The sequence below is a fragment of the Cantharellus anzutake genome (assembly GCF_015039405.1).
Source record: "Cantharellus anzutake strain C23 chromosome Unknown EI90scaffold_28, whole genome shotgun sequence".
Classification (NCBI taxonomy): domain Eukaryota; kingdom Fungi; phylum Basidiomycota; class Agaricomycetes; order Cantharellales; family Hydnaceae; genus Cantharellus; species Cantharellus anzutake.
Genome location: NW_024066978.1, coordinates 713,976 through 739,184, shown reverse-complemented (window position 1 = coordinate 739,184; position 25,209 = coordinate 713,976). Strand labels below are relative to the sequence as shown.

The window sequence follows — 25,209 nt, the reverse complement described above, 5'->3', positions numbered from 1 at the left end:
AACCTCCATAAGCTCCACAACCTCCGAGCTCCACAAATCATCTTTGGCACTTTTGCTGCTTGTAATGTATCTTTCGCGTTTTCCCCTCATCCCTATTTGGACTGCTGCTTCTTCCCATTCTAGCCAGTTAGTCATCATCCCCACTCCCCCTCATCCTCCTGCCCCTCTGGGCTTCGCCCTCCTTACCTCCTTTCGGATGTACCACAGGTTCTGCCCTATGACCTTCGGTACCACTCCGCTTCTGTCATCCCTTTGTTCCCATTCGGATGCCTTCATTCCGATTTGGACCCCCTTTGTTTCCTTGTGCTTTCGCCCTCTCCATTATATATATCGGTGCTTGTACATACTCATTTTAGGCCTTTAGTCTAAAATCGACCTGAAATGTCCCCTAGAGACTTCCTGCTCACCGCCTATGAAATTAAGGACCAAAAGGACAAACAGCAATGGCACAGCGCTCTGCTTGAGTCGCTGAGGCCAAGGTCCCTCCTTGCTAAGTCTCCAGTTCCCCTCCGGAATCATCCACCCTTGCCCAGTTCTAACAGGAAGTCTCTGTAGTGCTCAGGCACCAGCTCTTCCAGCATCAGCAGTTTCACCTCCATGTCTTGGGCTTCCTCTGCTAGGTGTTGGGATGGCGTGGTTGTCACCCTCAGGTCGTGTCCCCACTGTGGCAGGATTATGGCATGTAGATCCCATCCCCAGGCTCCACTTCAGGGGTCTGCTTGGGGGTTGCTTGCAGCGACCAGCAGGAGGAGGGGCAACGAGACATGATGACCTTCTGCCATGCCCAGTTGACCTCTGGGTTATGGTGTAGCAGCCACAAATGCCCGATGATAAGGGACTGCTGCCCTAGGTTCACCACAGCAAAGCGGGCCCACTCTGTGTGTTGGCCAAATGTCAACAGGGCTTCCAGCTCTTCAGTGATGGCCCCATTCTTGTTTGGTGTTCCATCTACATTGCACACTGGGATGGGCTGGGGGAGTGGGGTTGTCTCAAGCCTGTGTTTCTGGATGAAGTCTGGGCTTATGAAGTTCCCAGTCACACCAGAGTCTAACAGTGCTGAAATGGTGACCGCAGTGAGGGATGGTAATGCGGTGTAACCAGGCACGAGAGCTGCCCAGACATATAATAGGGACCTGGGGGTAGCATCTGGATCAGGTCGGAATGAGGGAGAAAGAAAGGATAGTGGCAACAGTGCCGATACTGTGCTGTGGTCCAGGTGCTAGAAAACAATCAAATAAATCTCACTAAATCAGTACTCACTCCTGGTCCTTCTTTGGACAGTCGTCAGGAGGCTTCTTTAATGTATGGAGGGATCGCTCAACACCACATTCTTTGTAGCACAGAAGAGGGGTCCAACAACTGTAAGTACAATGCAAACTGGGTGTATATATAGAAAAAAAGAGAAATCAGAACAAAAAACAAGGGAAATAGCCGATGGATGGTGACAATGGAAACAGGAAGAATGTTAAGAGCTCGGCTAAGAAACAATAAGGCAAAAAAATGTCCACAAGGTAACAATAAAATCAATAATTGAGGCCCATAAGGTCAATATCAACCATTAATCTCGCTTCTCCACCGCGTATCCGTCGTCCTAACTCCCGTCCCGTCATTTCATCCTCTTCTCCTAATCCGTCGCAGTCCATCGAGCTCAAAATCGTGTGAATTGGTAGAGATTTGGGGGAGATATGGGGAAAATGGTAGATAACCATGGATTTTGGGGAAGTGGCAATATGAGTCTTGAGAAAAAGGCATGAAAAAAATAGGAAAAAATGTGGGAACGTGTCGTGGGCATTGGGACTGTGTTGGAGACTTGAGTGTGCTTGTTGGAGCCTCGAAAAACATGTTTCTGGCCTTGTTTGTATAGTACTTGCTGTGCCCTCCTACAGCAGTCACCTTTACTTTCATGTTGAGGGAGCAGGGGGACTGTTTGGTGAGCATGTAGATGGCGGGTGGGGAGACAGCCACCTCAGGTGGTGGGCCAGCAGCTCTTGTGCCTTTCCTGGTTGAGGATGCGGTTTTCCTCTGTTTCTTAGCAATTACCTGGTGGAATTTGGACGATGGTGTGGACTTGCACATATCTCGGTATTTACACTGGGTACTATTGCTCGTAGGCAGCTGGGACACATCCCTCACTGGTTGCCTTCCTGAAAATCCTCCGGGGGGTCTGCTTCCTCTCCCTCTTCATCCCTCTCAGGTGTCCCCATCAGCTGGCTTCTCAGCCCCTCTCATCACTGATCTGCCCTTGAACGGTCGAGGTCCATTGGCTGAGGGAGTGGGGCTGGGGGCATGGGGCCATGGCTGTGGGGTCGGGGCAGCATGGCAGGGGTCCAGGTGGCAGGCATGTGAAGGGCTGGGGGGTTGATGGTGGTGGGCTCGTGGGGGGAAGGGGCAGTTTAAAGGGGAGCTGGGGTTGTGTCGCCTGGAAGCACTGCCACTGGTTGTCAAGGAGGGTGGCTTCTCGTTTCCATTCTGCCCAAGTCCTTGGCATGGGACGCAGGCGATAGATGTTCTCATGGAGCTGCACATTGATCACTTGCTCAAAGCAGTCTATCAGTCCTACATCACCTAGCTGTGAGGGGGGGCCATGGATCTCAAACTCCTGGATGATCCTATCCATGGAGTCATTACCTTGCTGCAAGGTGACGAGCTTGTGTTGGGTGGTGGCTTCGCGGTTGGGGTCTTGGAACATGGCATTGAGCTCTGCCATGAATTCATCCATAGTGATTGCAGGGGATCCCACCATCAGCAGCATGATCATGTGCTGTGTCACCCATGCTCCCATGGCTCCTCCTTTCATGTACGATAAGACGAAGAGGATCTGGGACAGAGTGTCAGGGAACTCTGCTGTGCGGACATGGAAGTAGATCCCGCATTCCTTGCTTGCACCAGCAAAGGCAGTGGGTGGGGTGACCTTGGGTGCTTTGGGTTTGGGTTTGGGTGTGGGTGTGGGCGCGGGTGTGGGTGCAGGTGGTGGGTTTTGGATTTTGCTCTCAAGGATGGCTTGCAGTTCCTGGAACCTGGTCAGCAGGTCCTGGTACTGCTCCTTGGTCACCATGCTGGAGGAGGTGGGGAGACTAGGTTGAAGCCCTCTTCTGCTGTCAGGGATGGTGCAGGAGAGGTGGGGGTAGTGGTGTAGCCCCTGGCGCTAGTGGCCCAGGCGGCAGCAGAGTAACAGGAATGTATGGTGGGTGGCCCTCACTCAGGCTTGCTGGCTTCTTAGGCTGAAGCAGTAATGAGAAGAAGGCTCCTTCTTCAGTTCTGCTTCAGCTCAGTGTCAGGGCAATAGCCCCGAACCCCAAGCCACATGTAATTAGATACATATAGTCATGTGGGTAAGCGGGAACCTCCGGGTAACTGCTTACACACTACCGTAAAATACACACATTTGTATCACTTACGGCTCTGTGTGCTGAGCTACCCCAGAGACCTCACACTTTTTTAAGTGTATGAGGTGTGTTTTACAACACAACCCACAAAAAACTATCCATTCTTAACATCTGACTTGGTAGCGCCTATGGCGCCTAAACATGCCCGCAAGGGCAAGGTCACATCTGCAGCGACACTAAAAAGAAACGAGCGGTTTATTAAGAAACTGCAATCTCCCATCATGGGATATTCAAACCAAAAGCTGTTGTCAGACGACGACGACGATCAACATGATCCGGCAGTAGCAACCACCTCAAGGCTGGCCCCTGAAGGTTTTAGAAACTTACGTGGAGTAAGTGTGGGGCCTAATACCCCTAGAACTCCACGACATACCGATCTAACCCAAGCTGGGGAAGATCCCTCACCTCCTCACAAGGTGATTGACTTGCGCGATAAATGCGTAAGTGCCGAACGATCAGCCCAAAAAGCTGATCGGATAGAATCGCAGGAAACTCCAGGGCCCAACTATCCCCTGGAGTCCCCCTCATGTCCCCAAGTCAAGCCCCAAAGGCAGACAAAGGGAAACAAAGGGAAGAGCCCCCACGTCGGCTATCTGAAAAACTACTGGACTTGTTTCAGGTTCCGTCCAAATGGAGGACGGAAAGCGAAGACCAACTTCTTCTCAGGCTGAAAGCCCGAGAAGGCACGAAGATACGCCCTGAGAGCAGGATCTCCCAGAGCGTGGAAGCTCCAAAAGAACTTCCACTGTTCACACTCCCACATGCCATGCCAGACAAGGCAAGGTCGCCAACCTCAGAGGAGGTCTCCGAGATAATGAAGAGGAGGCGAACTGAAATGAGGGAGTTCGCTGAGGAAGCCTTACAGAAAAGTAAGGAAAAACCAGCGAACAGACCCCTCTATGAAAGGGAAGCACCCTCCACAATGGCCTCACCTAAACAAAGCGAGCGTGGAGCATTCACTCCAAGAACCCCTTCTGGAACCCCCAGAAGCAGTAATGTCAACTGGGGAGAGTCACTGCTTGCCCAACCAAACTTCCTCCTGGAAAACCAGGAATCGCGCATAATAAAAGCGATAAACTCGATCCAAAAAAAGACCGAGGAAACGAACCACAATAGTACGGCTCGTCTAGAGATAACTCTAGAAAGAATGGCCAATGCAATCGATGCGTTGACTGAAAAAATCAGCGAACAGACGGACTTGCTGAAGGAAATAAACTTCTCACAAAAAAGTGAGGAAACAAATAAACACCCCTGGACCACGGTCCAGGACATAAATAGAACTCGTGAAAAATTCACGAAAAGAACCACCAGTGAAAGCACACTGGAGTATCATCAGCGACTCGACAGAGACGCTAAGGAGATCCTTCTCCCAAGGATAGGAGAAGACGATGCCGAAAGAAGGCATCGTTCAGAGATTAGGAAGAGAATTGGCACGTTGTTGTGGGGACAAGTCCGTGCAGGTCAAACCAACCCTTATCACACATTTCACCCCTTACTGCATCAGGGACTAGGATTGGTGAGTCGTGGTAATAGTAGGAGTTGTAGAGACTGTGGGGGTGGTTCTGACGAGCCCAAGATCGTCGGATTTGGTGGAGTAGTTGAGGAGATATGACATTTTCTTTATTTTCTTTACTATTTTCATTCATTCATGCATGTGACTTTCCTTTTATATTTGTATCGGACTCTTCCATGACAACTGTACAGACAGTTAGTTAGAGGTTAGACAGAGAGTATCAGCACCGTACTCGCAGGACCCACACCTACCTGAGAGAAAGAGAGATACCTACCCCCCCCTAGACCTGAGCCACGAGTCTAGATTGATAGACCCGTTACAACGTACCAAAGGTTCGGCCAAACGTCCACTTACGATGGACCTCTTGAACAGAGAGGTAACTCAAACACACTCTCTCAAAACAATGAGAGAATCCAAATACAACTTCAGGCGAACTCGCCTGAAACCAAAGAAACGCTGCGAGGAAGATTTCCCCCACCAAAAACCCCCCCAAAGGAGAGATCTCCATTGGATAGTGACCCCGCAAAGGCAGGGGAGCAAGAGGAGTACCTGGAGAAATGGTACAAAAAGGCCATAAGAATGGCCGAAGTGAGAATACTCACTCCTTACCCAGAAGGAGTGAAGCCTAAAGCCCTAAAAAATGGGCCAGCATTCCCTGACAAGAAATGGTCAGGGGAGAATGACATGGAATCGTTCTGGCAGTGGTTCACAGAACTACTAGGATTCCTCACTTGGATGCAAAGGTCCCCAATTCAACGAAGTCCATCTGGACTGCTTGATTCATGGATTAGGGGGGCCTGCGTTCGACCTCGGAATAAGACTCCAAGACGAAACTCTCCTCAGAGGAGATGAGGGCATGTTCCTCGAAGTTCTCAACATTTTGATGAGAACTTTCATTAAAGCCTCTGCCGCATTGAACGCGACAAAGAAGTACTCCAATGTCAAATACGAAGCGGAGAAAGGCCTAAAACAGTTCTACCTAGAACTGTCCAAAGCAGCATCCCAGATGGTGACGCCGCCAGACCAGGCATCCTTCAATGCCAGGTTCCTAAACTACATTCCCCTCGAATGGAAGAGGGAAATGATTGCTCATGATAGAATCAGAGCAGACTTCTCCTCAAATGAGGAGATGTTAAAAGCAATATCTCATGTAGACGAGATAATCGACAGGCTGAAAATGTCTTCAGCCTACAAATCAGGATACTATACCCGAACAACTACCATGGCAACCATGAGCCGCGGTAGAGCCCTCCCATCAGGAAAGAAGGCTGAAGAGCTGAAACCCAGATGGAAAGAGGATACATCCCCGAAAAACTTGAGGAAAACTGACCAAAAGTCAGTTCCAATTTGCGGCAAATGTGGCAAAATAGGGCAAACGAAAGATTGCCCAAGACACAATATAACAAGTGATGAAAAACCAAGGCACATAGCCGCCATGGAGATTGCAATCACAATGGAAGAAGAGTCGAAAGACTCATCAGATGAGAAACCAGAGAACAACTCTGGTAACTCCGAAGCATCAAGCTTCAAAGTAGAGGACCCATACGAAGGACCTCAATACTCACCTGACTCAGAGGGTGAGGAAGTCAACATTGGGACCATAAGGATGGGCCCAATGTCAGTCGTCGATCACGACGACATAAATTACAAAATCAAACTGGCTGTAGCACACCAGTTAGAAAACACAGCAGACGAAAAAGTCGCCGAAGCCTTGGTGGAAGCACCAAGAAAAGACGCCTTGGGGAAATACACCAAAGTACCCAAGGAAAACAAGGACAAAGGGAAGAAGGACCAAAAGTCCATCGAAACCCAGTCCCCCTTGTTTGATGCGAAATTCCACATCCCAAAAGACGTGGGAAAATACCCCACAAACAGACCGCTCTCAACAAAGAGAATGCTGACGGCTCACATAAAAATAGCAGGCATAAAAGCCTATGCGCTATTCGATAGTGGAGCCAAAACGGACGCTTTATCACCGGACTTTGTCTGTGCGGTCCACATCCCAATTCTCCAATTGGAGAACCCAGTCATCCTTCAAATGGGGACGAAAGGAACAAGATCACAGATCCTGTTCAGAACAAACGTGGACATTGAGATTAACGGCCACATAGAAAAACACTACTTCGATGTAATTAACATCGATAGATATGATGCCATATTCGGCGCCCCCTGGTTAAACAAAAACCAGGTAAGCTTAGACTTCCAGTCCCACAAAGTGAGAACGGTGAACAAGGGCAACATAGACACCCTTGGAGTAAGTGAAGATCATGTGACAAGATCACACAGATGGAAAACTCGAGCAAGAGCTCGAGAACAACCAAAAAAGAAGCCCCCCTGACAGGGAGGCGGGATTGAAACACACCTCAGGGTAATCGAAGAAAAGTACCCTGAAGGTTGGCCCAATCCTAGTCTGGAAGGACTAGAACTTCCAGACGTACCACATCTGGAAGGTCTCTCCATGAACAACCCCGAGTTCGAAATACTCAGGGAGTGGTGGAGAGAGAAATTCGAAACTGTAATGGCACCAGTGCCATTAGAAATGCCTCCCTTGAGGGAGGTGAACCATCGAATCCCATTGAAGGATCCAAACAAGAAATTTCGGGAAAACACCCCAAGATGTCCTGCAGCACTGCAGGAAGCACTAGCGACCAAAATAGATTGCTATGTAAAAGCAGGATGGTGGTATCCTGCAAACAGCGAGCGAGCATGCCCGCTACTGTGTATCCACAAAGCAGATGGATCTTTGTGCACAGTAATAGGTGCGAGGAATCGTAACTCAAACATGATCCTCGACGTCACACCAATGCCAGACATGCAACTGATCCAAGAATCAGTCACCAGAGCAACATACCGATCCAAGATCGATATGTCGGACGCGTATGAACAAATACGCATGGATCCAGACGATGTCCATAGAATGACATTCTCTATGCCCCACGGGATGTACAACTTGAACATGATGCAGCAAGGAGACTGCAACGCTCCCTGCACCTTCCAGCATGCACTGACCTGGGAACTACGAGGAGAAGTAGGCAGACGCCTACTTGTCTGGTTCGACGATATATTCACCAGCACAAGCTCGGTGGAGAACCACAATAAAGCATTATTGTGGTTGTTCACTTGCCTAAAGGGGGCGAAATTCTACATAAGCCGGAAAAAATTCCAGCCATTTGCCCCAATCCTAGACGTTCTAGGAAGCCGTGTGGACAAACAGGGCATCCACACTGCAAGAGGGCTTGCAGCTCTCTATGCCGACTAAGCTCGTGGGGCCAAACTCTCCAAACTCCTGCTTTCTTCACTCAACTTCGCTATACTCTTGATCCTTAACTCCGTGGTGGGTTCTCCGGGATTTCCGCAAGGTCCGGGCTCAGTGTCCACTACTCACTTGTTGTGAGCTAGATCACTGCCCTTATTCCTACTGTTGGAATTCCACACACTCACACCCTCTCTAGCGCATCCTAGCACCTTAGAGAATTTTGGGGGAGGGGAGAACTTCTATTCCAGAATCCGGTATGTACAGGATATAAGGAACAATTATTTTTAGAATAATTGATGGGAAATATTGGTACCATATGGCACCTGCATACCTTATTAGGCGAAATAATAAAAAAAAGGGTAACAGTATCAATAAAAGAATATCAATCAATAACTGAAATGATGGTGAAATATGAAAATATAAGAAAATAAGTGATATCTCAATGGATTTACGGAATTAAAGGCCAAAATTGGAAATGTAGCTGAATAGAACTATTACGCAGCCGATGAGCATTTTTACCAATTTATTAGACGCCGTGGGAACGAGTGAGGCAGGAATTCTGGGTTGCCGCTTGAGATCCCCACGCCTGCACATGCCCGTGCCTAACTTGCCCAACATAGAACTCCGTCAATTCTCCACCGTTTGGGATGTTCTTGGTACCGTCGGAATCGTAAGAATTAGGACTATTTTTGGATGTCGAATTTGTATCGGGTTGTTGTGTGAATGGAAGTGGTTTTATAGTCGTGAAATTGTGTATCCGAGCCGGCTCTGTGTGTGGGCAATTATCCCGCCTACAATGCTCAAGCGGATAAAATGGAAAAAAAACTGCAACTGGCGAGAGCCAGTAGACCACACAGGTGTCCTAAGATTCCTGGGAATGGTAGAATATCTATCGATATTCATGCCAAATGTCAGTGGCTACACAGGACCACTGCAAACAATCTGCTCAAACAAGCAGACATTCAGGTGGACACCACTCCACCAGAAATGCTTCGATGAGATTAAACGTCTAGCATGCAGGGCTCCGATCCTGAAGCTCGTCCAGTGGAATCCACCGGAAAGCCTCTCAGAAGAAGAGAGGACCAAACTCCACGTCTGGGTCATAACAGATGCATGCCCAGTGGGCATGGGCACACTAATTGGACAAGGCGAAAAGTGGCAGACTTGCCGCCCAGCCACATTCATGTCCAAAAAGTTCACCAACACACAACGTAGGTACTTCACCTACGAGCTCGAGGCACTGGGTGTCCTCGAAGCACTCATGAGATGACAAGACGATCTCATGGGAGGCTGTGAATTCACAGTAATCATGGACCACAAAGCTTTGGAATATTTCAAAGCGAAAAACCACAACTCAGGTAGACACCTGAGATGGCAAGCCTTCTTCACAAGCTTCAATTGCGAAATAAAATACATGGAAGGCCACAAGAACAAAGTGGCAGATGCACTCTCACGGTACTACGACTTGTCAATGGACGAGGATCTGCATTTCGACAACTACGTGTCGGCGGACATCCATCTGGACAAAAATGCAGAAGATACTATCCCCGACAGAATCGAGGAATACGAAGAACTGCTACTAAGCAGTACCCTGAGTAAAAACTCAGAGAGAAAGAGACTCGCAGCGATACGCACGAGAAATACCCTAGAGGAAGCTCTAGGGGGGAGCGCCCAAAATCTGGAAGAAATCATAATTCCAGAAGAGAACCTTCGAAAACAATTCGAAGAGAAAGACCTCATTGAGGCAATAAAATCTGGATACTCGCAAAGCCAGATCCACCGGGAAATCCTAGAGAACCCGGGGAACTTCAAAAACTCTCCATAAAAGATGGGCTGATAACCCGACTTGGAGAAGGAGGAACGACCCAAATAGTAGTCCCAAAAGGGAACTATGAAAGGAAGTCCATTCGAGGAATAATCCTCGAAAACATCCACGAAACACTTGGACACCTAGGATCCAAGAAAACAGTGGAAACCCTCCATCGACACTTCTGGTGGAAGTCAATGAGAAAGGATACCCACAAGTTCTGCAGGTCTTGTGGAACTTGTCAAACAACAAAGAAAAGCACCAGGAGAAATCCTGGACTGCTTCACCCACTCCCGACCCCGGAAACACCATGGTCGTCAATAGCTATGGACTTCACAGGTCCATTCCCAACAAGCTTGGGATATGATTACCTCTGGGTAATCATTTGTAGGTTGACGTCCAACGTCCACCTAATTCCAATAAAGACAACAACGAATGCACTAGAACTAGCATTCGTATTCCTTCGTAAGACTCCACGGTCTACCACACTCGATCATATCAGATCGAGACTCAAAATTCACGTCAAAATTTTGGCGCGAACTACACTGAATACTCGGTGTGCAGTTGAAATTCACAACTGCATTCCACCCGCCAAGCGGAAAGAATGATACAAAAAGTAGTACAAATACTACGTGCGATGGTTAGACCAGATCAACGTGACTGGGCAGTGAAACTGTCGATGGCGGAATTTGCGATCAATGCGAGCTCAAACACATCAACAGGATTTGCCCTGTTCGAATTAATCTACGGCCATATGCCAAAGATGTGCCTAACAGCACCATTCTCGGACTACCCGGGAGTAAACGACTTCGCCCAAAAAGCGAAGGAAAACCTCATGACAGCACACGACGCGATAATACACAATCGTGCTGCTCAAACAATCCAGGCGAATAAGAAAAGACACCCGGACCCACCTTTGAGAAAAGGCGAGCTTGCATAGTTATCCATGGATAAGCTGAACCTACCCAAAGGAAGGGCAGGAAAACTAAAGCCCTTATACATAGGGCCTTACAAAATTCTGGAAACATTTCCAGAGACGTCAAACTACATCCTCAAGTTGCCACCACAACTTGAACAACGTGGAATCCACCCAAGATTCCACGTATCCCAGCTCGTACCTCACAAGCCAAATGACCAAGAGATCTTCCCAAATAGGGAATTAAACACATTCTACGATTTTGGGGAAGACCCTGATCGTGAAGCAGTAGTTCGCGAAATCTTAAACCACGCATGGGTTCACAACGAACTCTGGTTTAAGGTCAAATGGGAGCTAGGGGACACCACATGGGAACCCCTAGGAAATTGCAATGACCTCGTCCACCTGGACGAGTACCTCACTTTACAAAATGTAAGGGAACCAGAAAAACTCCCTATCAAAAAAGACAGGGAACTCTCGGCATCACTACGCCCCCAAAAACGGAGGTGGAGGAAGTAAAGCCGAGGGACGATGGCCCACAGCCAAGAGCATGGGAAAGTTCTGGGCGAGTAACTCGCCCAGACAGCCACACCATGTACTAGAGATCACATGGGCCAGGCGAGTAACTCGCCTAGACCACGTGAACCACAGGCTCACATGTAAAAGAACACACAACTGCGGCGAATCCCATGCATGCAAGAACGAAAACCCCTCCCACCACCACAAGAAACATAACGACGAAATGTCGTTCTCTGGGGGAGGCAACCCTCGGTTCAATCCAAACAAGCCACCGGACATCGAAATACGACAACCTGGGGAGCAAGGCTCCCCGGAACAACAACAACACCAGGCGCAGATAAGCGCCATGGACTACACGACACACACAGCACAAATGAGTGCCGCGAACCAACAACCATCCACGTTGCTAACAGGCACCGCATACCCCCAGCCTCCTCAGAGGGGCTTCCAACCATACGCGGTGCAAACTGCACCGATGGCACAACAAGCGCCATTCCAGGGGCAGCATTTGCTGCTGCAGCCCCAGGCATACTCCCCAGGGAACTTCCCTGGCCAGATCAACCCCTGGATTGGCCAATTCGGCCTAGGTCCAACAACACCCCAGCCAAATGCAGGCTGGGAATCAGCCATCGCATCAGCGGTAGCTGCTCAGACAGGTCAGCTCCGTGAGGAGCTGAAAGAGATGAAGTCCCTCGTAGGAGGGAGACGAGGGAGCGACAGCGGCTCCTCGTCCAGACCGTCCAAATGGGCACGGTCTGATAACTTGAGGGTGTCAGAAGACGCCTGCGACCATTGCACCCACTGGAGGCGTGAATACAACAGAGCACAAAGAGACGCCGAGGGCATCTTCGACTCTCTGAAAGACACAGAGAGAGAGGTCGATCTCCAAAAAAAGGGAGATTGAATTACTGAAACGCGAGCTCAGAGAGGCATGCGCACTGGCAGACCTCGCTGCCAAACCCATTATGACGGGGGCCTCCCAGGTCAGGGGGAGGGGATACGGTGCCAGGGCACCTACTATCCCGCCACCCCGTGGGCAGGTGACCCTGTCCGGGTTGCATAAGGGCCCGCCCTCAGAAGGGCAAACCCATGTCGAGGGGAAGAGGGAGAGCAGTAGGCAACCGATGGCAGACCCTAAAATGGGGACCACTGCCAGAGGCAGCGGGCCGCTGAGTACCTCAGCACCCTATGGGCAAGCTACCCTGCAGGGAAGTGTCCACATGCTATACGAGACCGCCAAACTCAACGAGTTTGGCAAAGTCGAAGCTCCAGTTGACGTAACAATCAACCCCAACTTCCCCATGAGGAGAATAGCGGGGTCAGAAGCGGCGCTGAAGGAGAGAACAAAGGAAGGTCAGTTGGGAGGTTCAAACGAGACCACCACCAAGCTGTTCCCTGGTTCTTTAGTTAGGATGGGGAAGTGTACTAGTATTATTTGTTGTAAATATAGTACCAATCCGAGTGTTTTGGCTAATTCTATTTTTATGGGTTAGTCTAAAGTTTCTGGGAATTGACTTACAGATAAACCGAGCCCTGCGGAGCTGTTATTTTATTGAAATTTCTTAATTTGTCTAGGTGTAATTCTGTGTAGCGTTGTTTAATTTGGAATTTAACTTGAATTAAATCTTCTACTTGGTGAAGTTTCAAAGATTCTACTCAGTTAATGGATTTGGATTGTGTCTGGAGTGTCCCTTGAGTTTGTTTTATTTTTGTCTTATTTTATTGCTTGTTTTAACAGTAGCAAAATAACTGTTTTGTGTTTACACTTTGAAATCTGGAGTGTTAACCAGCTCTCCTGTTGAAATATCTACTTAATATTTCTCTCCTTAATTGCTGCCTTTTACTACAGTGGCAATCTTAACTGTATATCACTTTTTCGCACGGGAGTGACAACCAGAAATGCTTGAGAAAAATAATACTCTATTTTCTTACGTCTCTAGGGGGGCGAAAAGTCGCAGAAAGGGTCTCCCTTTTATACTCCTTGGGTCGCCTTCCTTTTTCACACTCTACCTCCTATTTACAGGATTTATTTACAGTGTATTTTTCTCAAACTGAATAAAAAATGAAATTTTCATGCTATAGTTCTACTGCGCTCAGCTGCGCTGAACTGCGGCTCTACTGCGGTCAGACTGTGCCTAGAATCCTTATTGTCCTTCCTCGCCTAAGCTATTTTAATGGTTAATTAGAACTTGACTGCGCTGCATTTGTTGCAGTTTCCTGTTTCAAATTCCTCATATTTACCATTAAATTTGCTATGACTCAGTGATTCTGAATTCAAACTTCGCATTACTATGCGTATGGCTGCGCTGAGACCTTCAGCTGATTTATTCCATTTTTATTCAGTGACATTTAGTTAAAATGAGACTTGAAATGGTAAATGAGTGAATTATTCAGGTTTAAAACCAAAAGAAAAAGTTGCTAGTAGTCAAGAATTACTCAAACGAATGTATTGTAGCTCTCCACTTCATTGGAATATTGTTCCCTAAAATTCCCGCCATGGTCCGTCATAGTTTAGTGGTTTTCGTGGATTTCGTTCATCTTCTTTGATTCCCCTTTGTATTATCACATCCTAATCCTCCATATGTATTGTTCGTTGTTATAGTAGGTCGTCCTCGAAGATATCATATTTTTATGTATTTTATTTAGGGCTCTGGACCTCTTGAAGCTGTTTTCCCGCGCATTTTCAGGTTTCTAACTTCATGTCCTAGTATCTCATTCATCTCTGGATGGTTTCTCACGTTCTTGGTATCATAAATTTCCATTTATTCCCACCTTTCCAATGGTACTAAAGTTGTGTTCTATTTCCTGGTATTTGTCGAGTTAGCAAAAGTTCACGCACGCATTCGGTAATCATGTGCATTGTTCCCATAGTCGTTCGTATGCGGGCACTGTTTCTGTTTAATTGTTCGGGATTTATGATATGTGCAGATGTTTATATCTTTCATATGGGCTTCTGTGATTTATCTCAGATTTTTCCCTCATGATCTAAGGTTGTTTTGCACTTTCCGTGCTTTGTTTTGACCGGGCTCTTCCTTATTTGGATGGAAATTGGTCTTCACGATCTGCTGAAGTGCGGATCTCAGTTCCGATGGCTGGTTCCCTTCGCATTGCCACCCTCACGTGCCATTAAACATGATGCGGATTTCTATATTCCTGTCATTGGTATAACTTTACAACGGCTGGACTGTTTGGGCTGAAAATTTGCATAACTATAATTTCTTATTTTTCATAATTTCCGTGTAAATTTCGTTGTATGTTTTAATTATGGATCCTTTGTAAACATCTCCCTGAGCTCGGACTTTTGATGTCGCTATTCCCGTTATTGGATATCTCATTAATGCGTGATCCTTTTATTATGAAAATTTGGGTGGATTAAGATTAGATCCCTTCCTTTCTAATGGGCTATCAAGCTCGTCTCAGTCGTTACTGGTTATTCTTTGCACTTGCTTTTTAAGCGTTGTCCTCATTTTGCAGGAGTTTTAGTCATATCTCCATCGTTTATGGATAGTTTTCCCTGTGATTACTTTCATTGGGTCCGTTTGGGGGACATCTACGTTTCCTATTATAAACACGACTTTGAATTTTGCATTAGTTCCTGAGGAATCCTTGTTCCATGGTACTTCCATCCTTGGCTACGTGTGCAGACGTGGGAAAGTAGTTTCCATGGAGGTTCTCTGATTGTTTCTATAGTCAAATCTTGGTCGATTGTCCTAATTCCTTCTTTAATATTTGGTATAAATTCCCCCGAGAATTCCGTCTTGTTGATGCTAAGCTTGAAGTATTTTTGCTAATTTCCTTTCTTTCAATTTATCGTGTATAGTCATAATAATTCGTAAAAATTCGTAAGAATTCATTAAAATTCAGGTCCTTCTATTTTCTCATATCTACTTGTCGTATGGGGTTTTGTGATTTATCTGGCATATTTCCATAATGGGTTTCCATAGTGTGACCGTTATTTCTCCTACAGTGCACGACGCCGCATACGCTTGGTGGACAAGCATGAGTGGGAAAGAATTCGTACATTGGTACGAACAGGCCGAAGCCGCCTTCAAAAGCGGCAAGGTACACAGAACCCTTCGCGAAAAAGTGAAGGAAACTGAGAAATACTTCTTGGGACTCCTGTCATATCCATCCCTGGCCATCGACTTCCGATCCCTCCAATCCCTCCAATCCACTTCCGCTCCTTCCTCACTAACCTCGGAGCTCCTGTATCCCACAATCCCCTCAGTACCCCTCGATGGTCACCACCCCCTCCTTTCAATTCATTACCTACGCCTCCCTAAGTACGGAGCCCCGAAGGCTTCCAGACAGCTCCAACGTCCACTAGTGCACTCCCGCCTCCGCTGGGCAATACACTTGCTTTCCCTCCTTTCCGTTTCTGGGTTATCGCCTGCCTTTCCGCTAACCCCGTAACCCAACTCGTCGGTAATATTCAATCGGCTAATGTCTAAACCCTGTTAGCTCCGCTCCGCTCGGCTCCACCATTTGCGGACCCGCTGTTATAAAAATGGGGCCTAATTGGCCCATTTCTATAGCATCCGGGTGCAGGAGGGGGCCGTGACATTGAGAAGATGTTACAATTAATGTAACAGATGTTGTAACAGTGGGGTTTACAATAACATGGACATCGGGTGTGTTGGGTGATAATTGATGGTTAGGTTGTTATTATTTACATGTCACGTGATATTATACTGCATAGAGCCCATAAGAGGCTAAAAATGGGAAAATCCCATTTCCATAACACCCGCCCTCGCTGTAACTATATATACTACACTTGTACATAGGTTACACTCCAGTAATAAAATCGACTAGAGTTTACCCTCTTCAGTTCTGGTGGCCAGTTAGTAAGTTAGGGCACGGACATGTTTACTAGGCACAGCGCTCCTGGCATAAGTCGCTGAGGCCGAAGCCCTCCGTCACGGAGACACTCCTTCGTCTCAACCCAGTCTCTGACAACTCCCGAGTATTGCAAGACTTGCGGAGGAGTATAATTCCCTGGAGAACAAGGGAAAAATCTCCTGGGAAAGTCTAGGCAAAGCCGCCTATCTAAAGTCCCAGTTCGAACCACTCAGGACTCCTGAAGAACGTGCCGCAAAAACTGCGGAGCCGGAAGCGAAAGCTTCCAAATACCGGGAAAGAGATGCAAGTCTCCACGCTGGACAACCAGCCCAACGACCACCCTTCCCCACGGGAAGAACGGTAGACCTACCGTACTCCACACCTGAGCCAAGTAGCTCAGGAACACAACAACCTGCTCCCACCCAGGGAGCGCCTACTTCGTTGAGCCCACAGCCCGACAATGTAGCCCAGGCTACGTCATCGCATCCGACGCAGCAATTGGATGTCCAGATGAAGAACCCGGAGGAAAACCCTCCTCCGGGGCAATGACTCCACCCTTGAGAAAAGGGAAGCGCCATCGAGGTGCCCGTGAAAACACCTTCCCCCAACTCAAGGCCCTGCACACAATACTGTATGCGAGGAACCGCAAGTAACAATTGCGGAAATCCCTACTCCGTCAAAAGACCCACATCCACCACCGCTCGTGTGTAAACACCACTTACACACGAACCCTCACGGAACAAGTGAGGAACACCAAACTTTGGGTCGAAATTCATTTCCAACAAACTCCACTACTTTTCTCCCTGCGATACCCATGTATCGCCGTTCACTTCAAAGTAACGGCCCATACTCACTTATTCCCTAAACCCTTCTTCTCTCCTTCACCGACATGTACAAAAATCGCCCACTTTAAAGTGGCAACAACAAAACACTCATTGATAATTTCAAACTCAATGTAAATCAATTATTAAAAACTTTGTTTTCTTCACCATCAACCTTGTATGCGTTGCAAATGCAATGCAAGGGGGTGTCATATCCGTGCATACCCGACCCCGACCCGACTTCCGGACCTCCACCCTCTTCACCTCCGGAGTCATAACCTACCGCTGCCGTTCCGATAACTCACCTTTGGTCCTGGCAACACACCTCCTCCTACTACTCCGCTCCCCCTTCACAACACCTCCACCCTCCCGTTATCCTTCTACACTTCCCCCGTCCGCTCCGATACTCACCTTCGGACCTGACTACTCTCCTTTCCGCCACTCTCTCCTCCCTCCGTTACTCCTCCACCACCCTTCTGCCAAGTTACGACCTTCTACCGTTGTTCCGTACTTCGCACTCGGACACCGCTCGTACCTTACTCCGAGCCTCCGTCATAGTCCCTACCTCGGACTTTGACTCCACCTCGGCCTTAGTCCATTGCATTGGTGACCTCATACTACGTAAACACCATTGCCAATATTCCTCGGACTTCCAACCCCGCCTCCATAACCTCCGTAAGCTCCGCAACCCCCGAGCTTCGCGGACCGCCTTTGGCGCTCTCGCCACCTGTAATGTATTTCTCGCATTTTCCCTTCATCCCTATTTGGACTACTGCTTCCTTCTATTCTAGCCAGTTAGTCATCATCCCCACTTCCCCTCATCCTCCTGCCCCTCTGGGCCTCGCCCTCTCTACCTCCTTTTGGACGTATCACAGGTCTTGCCCTATGACCTTCGGTACCGCTCCGCTCCCTCTACCCTTTGTTCCCGTTCGGACGTCTTCGTTCCGATTCGGTCACCCTTTGTTCTCTTTGTGCTTTTGCCCCTTCCATTATATATATCGGCGCTTGTACATACTCGTCTTGGTTTCAGTCCGAAATCGACCTGAAATGCCCCCAAGAGACTTCCTGCTCACCTACTGTGAAATTAAGGACCAAATGGACAAACAGCAATGGCACAGCGCTCCGCTTGAGTCGCTGAGGCCAAGGTCCCTCCACGCTAAGTCTCCGATTCCACTCCGGAGTCGTCCGTTTCCGCCCATTCTAACAGGGGGAGAATGTCAGGGCAATAGCCCTAAACCCCGAGCCACATGTAATTAGATACATATAGTCACGTGGGTAAGCGGGAACCTCCGGGTAACTGCTTACACACTACCGTAAAATACACACATTTGTATCACTTACAGCTCTGTGTGCTGAGCTACCCCAGAGACCTCACACTCAGTTTATATACAGGTGGGAACAGGTCATGTGGGGGTGCCATGTCAGCCCAGACAGAGCCAGGCTATCGCAGGTGGCTCCATGGGCAATCCTGAGTGTTAGAGGAGAGAAGCACAAGTGGGGATGTGCAGCATATTCGGTAGTGTGGTACCCACATGGAGTACTCAGCATTGGATGCATCCATGCTACACAAGTAAGAGAGGAGGTTGTCTGTATAAAGAAAGAAAGGAAGAAAGGAAAAGGAAAGAGGAGCAAAGGGAGGGAGCAGCACAGAGAAGAGCAGCATGCCCTGACACTCTACCCCAGATGCATCCCTGACACAGAGTCTCTTTTATTAGACACATGCAGTCACAAGACTAGTCAGACTGTCAGAGACCAGATTCGAGACGAGGGAGAGTCTCCATAGTGGAGGGCTTTGGCCTCAGCGACTTCTGCCAAGAGCGCTGTGCCTAGTGACACGTCCGTGCCCTAACTTACTGACTGGCAATCAGAACCGAAGGGGGGTAACTCTAGTTGATTTTATTACTGGAGTGTAACCTATGTACAAGTTGGATATATATATGGTTACAGCGAAGACAGGTCCGCAATTGGCGGAGGTGAACGGAGCGGAGCTAACGGGTTTAAACATTAGCTGACTGAATATTACCAACAAGTTGGGTTGCGGGGTTAGCGGAAAGGCAGGCGATAACCCAGAAACGGAAAGGAGGGATAGGCCTGAAGGTGAGCTCTGCAGGGCAGGCGAGTGTATTGCCCAGCGGAGGCAGGAGTGCACTAGCGGACATTGGAGCTGTCCGGAAGTCTTTGGGGCTCCGTACTTAGGGAGGCATAGGTAATAAATTGAAATGAGGGGGTGGTGACCATCAAGGGGTACCGAGAGGATTGCGGAATACGGGAGCTCCGAGGTTAGTGAGGAAGGAGTGGAGTTAGACCGGAGGGATCAGAGGGACCGGAAGTCGATGGCCGGGGTTGGATATGACACAGACCAGACTCAAACTGGGTTAGGATCTCTGGGAATAATACATTCATGAGGTGGCCAGTTGAACAATCAAGACACACTCACAAAAAATGACTAAGAGCATTCAGCATTCCCACTTCAACCTGGGTTGAAAAATTGAAAGCTTTCATCTTCAAAGGAGTCATTATCCAATTTTAGATCCTTTAAGATGCTTGGTTGTAATGCTGCAGATTGTTAGTAGCCAAGCCAGGTGGGAAGTAGCTGTCGTACCTCATCAACATGAATAAAATAATCAATCCCCAGCAGAATTTTAGGCTTAATCAAATCGGACATGGAGAAACTTACAGGGTCTTCAGAAGTTGCCTCAACGCAACCACCATGGACAAAGTGATAGGGATTGGATCGTCCATCGAACAAGGTGTACGGAATTTGGAGGAGGCGCTTCGCAGCTATGATTATTTCAAAAAGGCAAACCAGAGACTAAACAGATTGAATATGAATATGAGATTTGAGAGTCCTATTTTCCACAGCGGTGCTTCACGGTCAAGAAGCAAAGTCACAGTCTTTCATAGCTGAATGGGCTCCAGCTTTCCCACCTTTTGCAACTGAACGTAGTCCTCATTCGGCATCTGCAAAACGGTCACGGAAAATCCATTAGAGTTTGAATGCTGCATACCTGGTACAAAGAAAGCGCCCGAAAAACCTCCTCACTGCCCAAGCGAGCAGTGACAAAGGCGCTGCCATAATCGTAAAGCCCTTTCCGCGAATCCCATGGGTGTGCCATCCATTCCAACTGGCTGAAGGAGGATCCGGACTCCTCGACGTGAAGAGACATGCTAACGCCTATAATGATAGCTCCAGACTTGTTCACCGGTGACCTGAGCAACTTACTGAAAACCACCATGAGCTCACGTTGCCTGCTCGAATGTTAATAGGACCTTGTCTGAGTCCAAGCGGTTTTTGGGAACATCTTCCAACCTCCGTCGCGTCGTCACCCCTTCCAACCACTGCAAAGCTCGAGATGAAACACAGGCGAACCAGGCACCACACGTTCACCTCGTAAATTTCAGGCTCCCTTACATCAAACGAGGTGCACTGTCGAAACGTGGGATGCGATTTGATGAGGCGGATAGCAGTTTGTTGGGGATAATATCATCTCGAACTGGTCCCAGATATCCGAACGAATTGGGTGGATACTCGTGAACCAAGTGGAAGGTAGTCATAGTGGACGATAGAGCTGTGGATGGATGGTTTCATTTTAGAGTTGCCTATCGGCATATGCCGTACTATGATGACACGGGTGAAAGATGGTTGAGACACGGATGAAATGGTATGCGTTTATATCTAGGTGTGAGCAATGCATCGAGATTCGGAAGGTAGGAGGGAGAATAAAGTGAAGTAATAACACAAAGGAGAGGTGCATACAACTTTTCTGCCTCACGTGACAGCTCCAAGCGTTCAATCACTCTTCTATGACTAAGAAACGCAAAATTTCTGGCCTTAGCGGCATTGAATTGTTTCAGGCTCACGAAGCCTTGGTGAAACTTAAACAATCTCTTGTCATTACCGAAGAGGATGATGGGCAAGACTCGGAGCAATCGGAAGATTTTGCTCGTGGCTTGGATGAGTTGATTTTTGGGATGGAGTCCAGGCTGAATGGACCCCAGGTGTGAATGTTGAGTGTCGTGTATAATGCCCTACTTATTTTCTGTAGGCGTTCGGTTTTTCCACGGCAACTGAAGTTACGTTGGAGAAGTTGGGGATCACCTTGGCTGGTAGTCTTAGACTAAAGCCCGACAATGTACTGCGCGTCGAAAGCAGCAGACTCCTTGGGAAAGGGGAGTTCTGGTCTTCTGAACATATGCATCGCCATCTGGCGGTATTAGGGAGGCTTGTTCCAAGAAGGGTGGGATCCGTTAAATGACTCCCTACTCGAAGCTCACTACCACGTTATGTCACTAGAACGAGGCAGGTGCACGCATATGGATCGATGTCTTTCTCTTCCGTGCATCTGCAATGGTGCCATCGGGCAAACGCATGGTTATCAACCCTGAGCACCCCATCCCAGCCACTCGTATCCACCCGTCCAGTTTAACGACTCTATCTGGGTATATAGACTATACAGCCATCGTAGCAGCTGACAGCGTGGCGGGTTCGGCATTTCCTAAATTCGGATTTCCGCTTGCTCATCTGGCTCCTAGATGCTTACTATCATGTCCCTACCATTGCAATGGCCCGGCAACTCAATACAGGTTTCTTTGTAGCCGAAGCCAAGACTGGCCCGATCGACCAGCACATTCCTCAGGTGGTGTGCGAGATGTATGCAAGTGGAAAACAACTCAAGTAAGCGAGTTATTCACCACGCAATTCCTGCAGCTGATTTGTACTCAAGGAAAGAGACCCTCCGTGGGGCCCTAACCAATGGACATGAATGGATCTTTATAATCGTCCGTTTCAACAGCAATGACTGCGGTGCTGCCTATAAGTTCACTGTGCCCCTGGGGTCCCACGTTTCTCAACCTGCTGAAGATCTGAATCCGCAGACTGGGCCGGACATTATCGCTGGTGTTCTGTCATATTGGGTAAGATGGGGGTCATTGGTTCATCAGCATGATCAATCAACTCATCGATGTGGCAGATTCAGAAAAGCTATGTAGATCTTGAGGATGATGATTGGGTTGAGGAAATTGAGCCCAATGAATGAGCTGCCGACATGTAATTCTGCAGATACTTTGTGGATCCTGAACCGGCTTGTGGAGAATCTCTAGAGGTCAAAAATCATCCTGGTGTAGAACCCTCTTTGTTACCTTGTTATCATTATGTAAACTAGTTTATTGCCGTTTTCAAAATTCCTGGCAAACCCCGCAATTCAAAAATCGTGCAATAACTTTTGGCCTGTAACTCCGTGAAAACTCGATGAAATTTTATGATTCCACTTGCACTCTGAAGCGCCGAAGTAGGGAATCCTAATGATACCAAAGTTGATGCATAACTCAAAGGTTTGTGGATCATCAATTTTAGCATGGATGATCCATAGAAGTTGTTATATCTTTGTGATTACGCATTCCTAAATCATACAAACCACATAGAATGATGCTAGAGTGAACATATTTCAGGAATTGGGGGGTTGCGTGCAGCTGAATCCTTGCAATGGCTGAATAGTTGAACTGCCATTGTTTGCGATTCACCAAAGTGAACGGGCCCCTTGGGCCCTCAACCAACTTGAAACAATTGTGATGGGGACCTGGGGTCCACAGGAGCCTCTTAGGGGGCCTAAGCAAGTTTAATAACACTGTCAACCATGTAAAAGTAGATGTGTCAATTCTGAATTATCATAAGTCCGCCATTGGCATATTACATTATTGTGCCTCTCAGTGGTGACATGAGAATTAACTATACAGGATTGTCATAGAGTAAAGCTGTTTATACAGTAAGAGTTAAAACAATGAGGAAAAAACAAGGGTTATTATTTACAAAGCCCATATCTTCATGATTTCGTCTGCTCACTCGTTACCAACCACACCAGAATGAGCAGGGCACCATTTGACAATGACATCAATACCAATCCTGTTGCACAACAATTGCCCTACATGTATCCCAAACTCCTGCAAACATTGGGCCTGCCCAACCTGACCCACAACAGTCTCGATAGACCTAACATGATTGGAGAAGATATAGATGTGTTGGAGGCCTTGCATCAACATCCTGTCCTGCACAAACACCTCACCTCCCTTGCTGCAGCGCAAAGTGCCCTTGTCTCAGCGTTGCTTGATCCCACCAGCCCATCCATCAAACCACCCATCACAACGATTTCATAGCCATTCTGATATATCATGACGCTGTAGCCTGTCCTGATTACCCCATTTCAAACAGATTGAGAACCATTGCAGTAAACGAAAGATACGACAGGCCAGATTCATTTCATGCAATGAATTCACCGTGTTGGGTAACCCACGCTTGTTGGTGTGATGCTCGATGGGCAGGGGAGGGGATGACAACCTCCAGACGATCCATTGGATGCAGATGTATAGTCTGCATGGGAAGTTGTGAAACTGGGGGGATGTTGGCAATGAAAATGAAAAGGAAATACAGGATATTGATCTCTCGGCCATGCAGGTGCAAATGTGAGCTCTTGAAGCAAGAGTTTGAGCCTTAAGTTGCGCAATTGATCGTGAGCATTCAACAACTTCAACAACGACAACAACAACAATGAACTCCTTCGATGTAAACAATGGTGACGCAAGGAGGGGAGTCACCAACGACGACGACGAGTGGCTGAACACAACTGTTTGGGCTTCAAAGTCAGGCAATTGATTGTGAGTGCTTGACAACTTCGACGGTGACAATGATGAGCGTCTTTGGCATAAACAGTGGTGAAGTGAGGGAGGGAGTCGCCAACAACAACAAGGAGTGGCTGAATTGGAATAGCGCGATGGGGAAAAGACCAGGGACCGTGTAAAAGCTGCATGGGTGCCAATATTGATGGAAGGATTTTCGATTTTCTGTTGCAGCTCATCATCACTTGCCCTGTTCACATCACCATCCTCCCTGTCTGCATCACCCAATGTCACTGACGCATGGTCCAGCTCTGCAATGACTGTGAAGTCCCCCTCTTGGGCAATATCTTCCTTCACCATTTGCGGTGTCATCATCTGAGCTTATCACATTCATCATCGGTGCCTGGGACTTTGTGTTGCAGCTGAGATGCCGCACCCAGGTCTGGGGGTGATAGATGAGCAACAACCGGAGATGGTGTTGGAGGCAGAGACATGATTGACAACCCATGGATGTGAGGAGATCTGTTGATAGGAGGTGCCCCAACTCAGCTTGCAAATGACTGAGACACATAATTGTGTCTACAAGCTTTCCTGAGCGATTCCTGGATTGACCTGCAAGTGGGGCTTGGTCCTCAGTGCAAGAGCATGACGATCAGACATGATACAGACCAGTTTACTTTGGGATGCCCTCTGGTCATGAAATTGCAAAAGGAGAGAACAGATCTCCAACCCCTGTGTGAGACACTTGTGGGCTTCTGACATTTGTTCTTGAGCACAGCAAATTCAAGCCTGTAGTCATTTCCCCATATTTGCAAGTTTTAACCCATCACCATGCTCGATTTGAAGGTCAAGGATGAAAACACGATGATGATACTAAAAGGCACTCATAAATATATATGATGATAACACGAAAATGAGACTAAACCTACACCAGTCACCCTAAGCCCAGGAATTAGTTTTCGGAGGTCACTCCAAAATCTCTCATACTGTACCTACATGACCAGGAGCTGCCTCGGGTTTGAGCGTGACAAGGGAGAGCCTGCTGCAAGTGGCCCTTCAAGGCATGACATACCTGGACCAGCAGATTCCAGAGGCATGACACATGAGTCAGCATTTTCCTGCACAACAAAATAAGCAGGCAGCATATATTTCTGAATTTGAACATTTGAAAATTCCCCTCTTGCAAAAATCCGTGAAAAGTGTCAAATGGTGATTTTTCGATGAAGTATAATTGCCTTTTTGGAAATTGAATTGAAAATGTCACAGCCACCCTGAAACCATACTCACAGCATGATGAGGGACCCAGAGCCTCAGACCCAGTGTGACGCATGACAAAGGACCAATTTGAGCCGTGCCACAAGGCCAGTGTGATGCATGACAGGCTCCCGGTCATGTAGGTACAGTAACCTCCATCAGACAATCCCCAACAAGAGTGAAGGGAAGCACTGGGGTGTTGGGCTACTGACTCAGGGATTTGTTTGGGGGTGAAGTTTCCCACTTTTCTGGCATTGACAAATGCTCTTTGACTCATTGCCTTGGAAGT

The 25,209-nt window shown here is 47.8% G+C and overlaps 4 protein-coding genes across 4 annotated transcripts; 1 reads left to right on the top strand and 3 right to left on the bottom strand.

Annotated features, from left to right (window-relative positions):
* Positions 1-558: 558 nt before the first annotated feature.
* On the bottom strand, positions 559-3,055 carry EI90DRAFT_3124688 (uncharacterized protein; the record flags this gene model as incomplete). Its single annotated transcript, XM_039063745.1, has 3 exons — positions 559-795; positions 857-1,219; positions 2,561-3,055. 3 exons carry the CDS (start codon positions 3,053-3,055, stop codon positions 559-561), a joined length of 1,095 nt encoding a protein of 364 aa, XP_038915383.1.
* A 16,537-nt stretch (positions 3,056-19,592) lies between these two features.
* Positions 19,593-20,788, bottom strand: EI90DRAFT_3289907 (uncharacterized protein; the record flags this gene model as incomplete). The annotated part of the gene is made up of 5 exons (XM_039067194.1): positions 20,281-20,788; positions 20,066-20,232; positions 19,986-20,018; positions 19,735-19,838; positions 19,593-19,659 (listed from the first exon to the last, which is right to left on the bottom strand). The coding sequence occupies exons 1-5, from the start codon at positions 20,291-20,293 to the stop codon at positions 19,593-19,595; spliced, it is 384 nt and encodes a 127-aa protein (XP_038915382.1). The 5' UTR covers positions 20,294-20,788.
* A 49-nt stretch (positions 20,789-20,837) lies between these two features.
* On the top strand, positions 20,838-22,271 carry EI90DRAFT_3155067 (uncharacterized protein). Its single transcript, XM_039065973.1, has 6 exons — positions 20,838-21,056; positions 21,104-21,295; positions 21,352-21,541; positions 21,591-21,732; positions 21,782-21,971; positions 22,028-22,271. The coding sequence occupies exons 1-6, from the start codon at positions 20,862-20,864 to the stop codon at positions 22,091-22,093; spliced, it is 975 nt and encodes a 324-aa protein (XP_038915381.1). The 5' UTR covers positions 20,838-20,861; the 3' UTR covers positions 22,094-22,271.
* Positions 22,272-22,892: 621 nt separating this feature from the next.
* Positions 22,893-24,160, bottom strand: EI90DRAFT_3016921 (uncharacterized protein; the record flags this gene model as incomplete). Its single annotated transcript, XM_039057047.1, has 5 exons — positions 22,893-23,018; positions 23,117-23,240; positions 23,345-23,421; positions 23,835-24,013; positions 24,055-24,160. 5 exons carry the CDS (start codon positions 24,158-24,160, stop codon positions 22,893-22,895), a joined length of 612 nt encoding a protein of 203 aa, XP_038915380.1.
* Positions 24,161-25,209: the final 1,049 nt, after the last annotated feature.

Bases quoted from the DNA above. Each gene is read 5' to 3' on its own strand.
- EI90DRAFT_3155067 (XM_039065973.1), top strand. From the start codon at position 20,862: ATGACTAAGAAACGCAAAATTTCTGGCCTTAGCGGCATTGAATTGTTT. The intron at 21,296-21,351 runs GTGGGATCCGTT...TTATGTCACTAG, and splicing joins GGAGGCTTGTTCCAAGAAGG to AACGAGGCAGGTGCACGCAT. The intron at 21,733-21,781 runs GTAAGCGAGTTA...TTTGTACTCAAG, and splicing joins GCAAGTGGAAAACAACTCAA to GAAAGAGACCCTCCGTGGGG.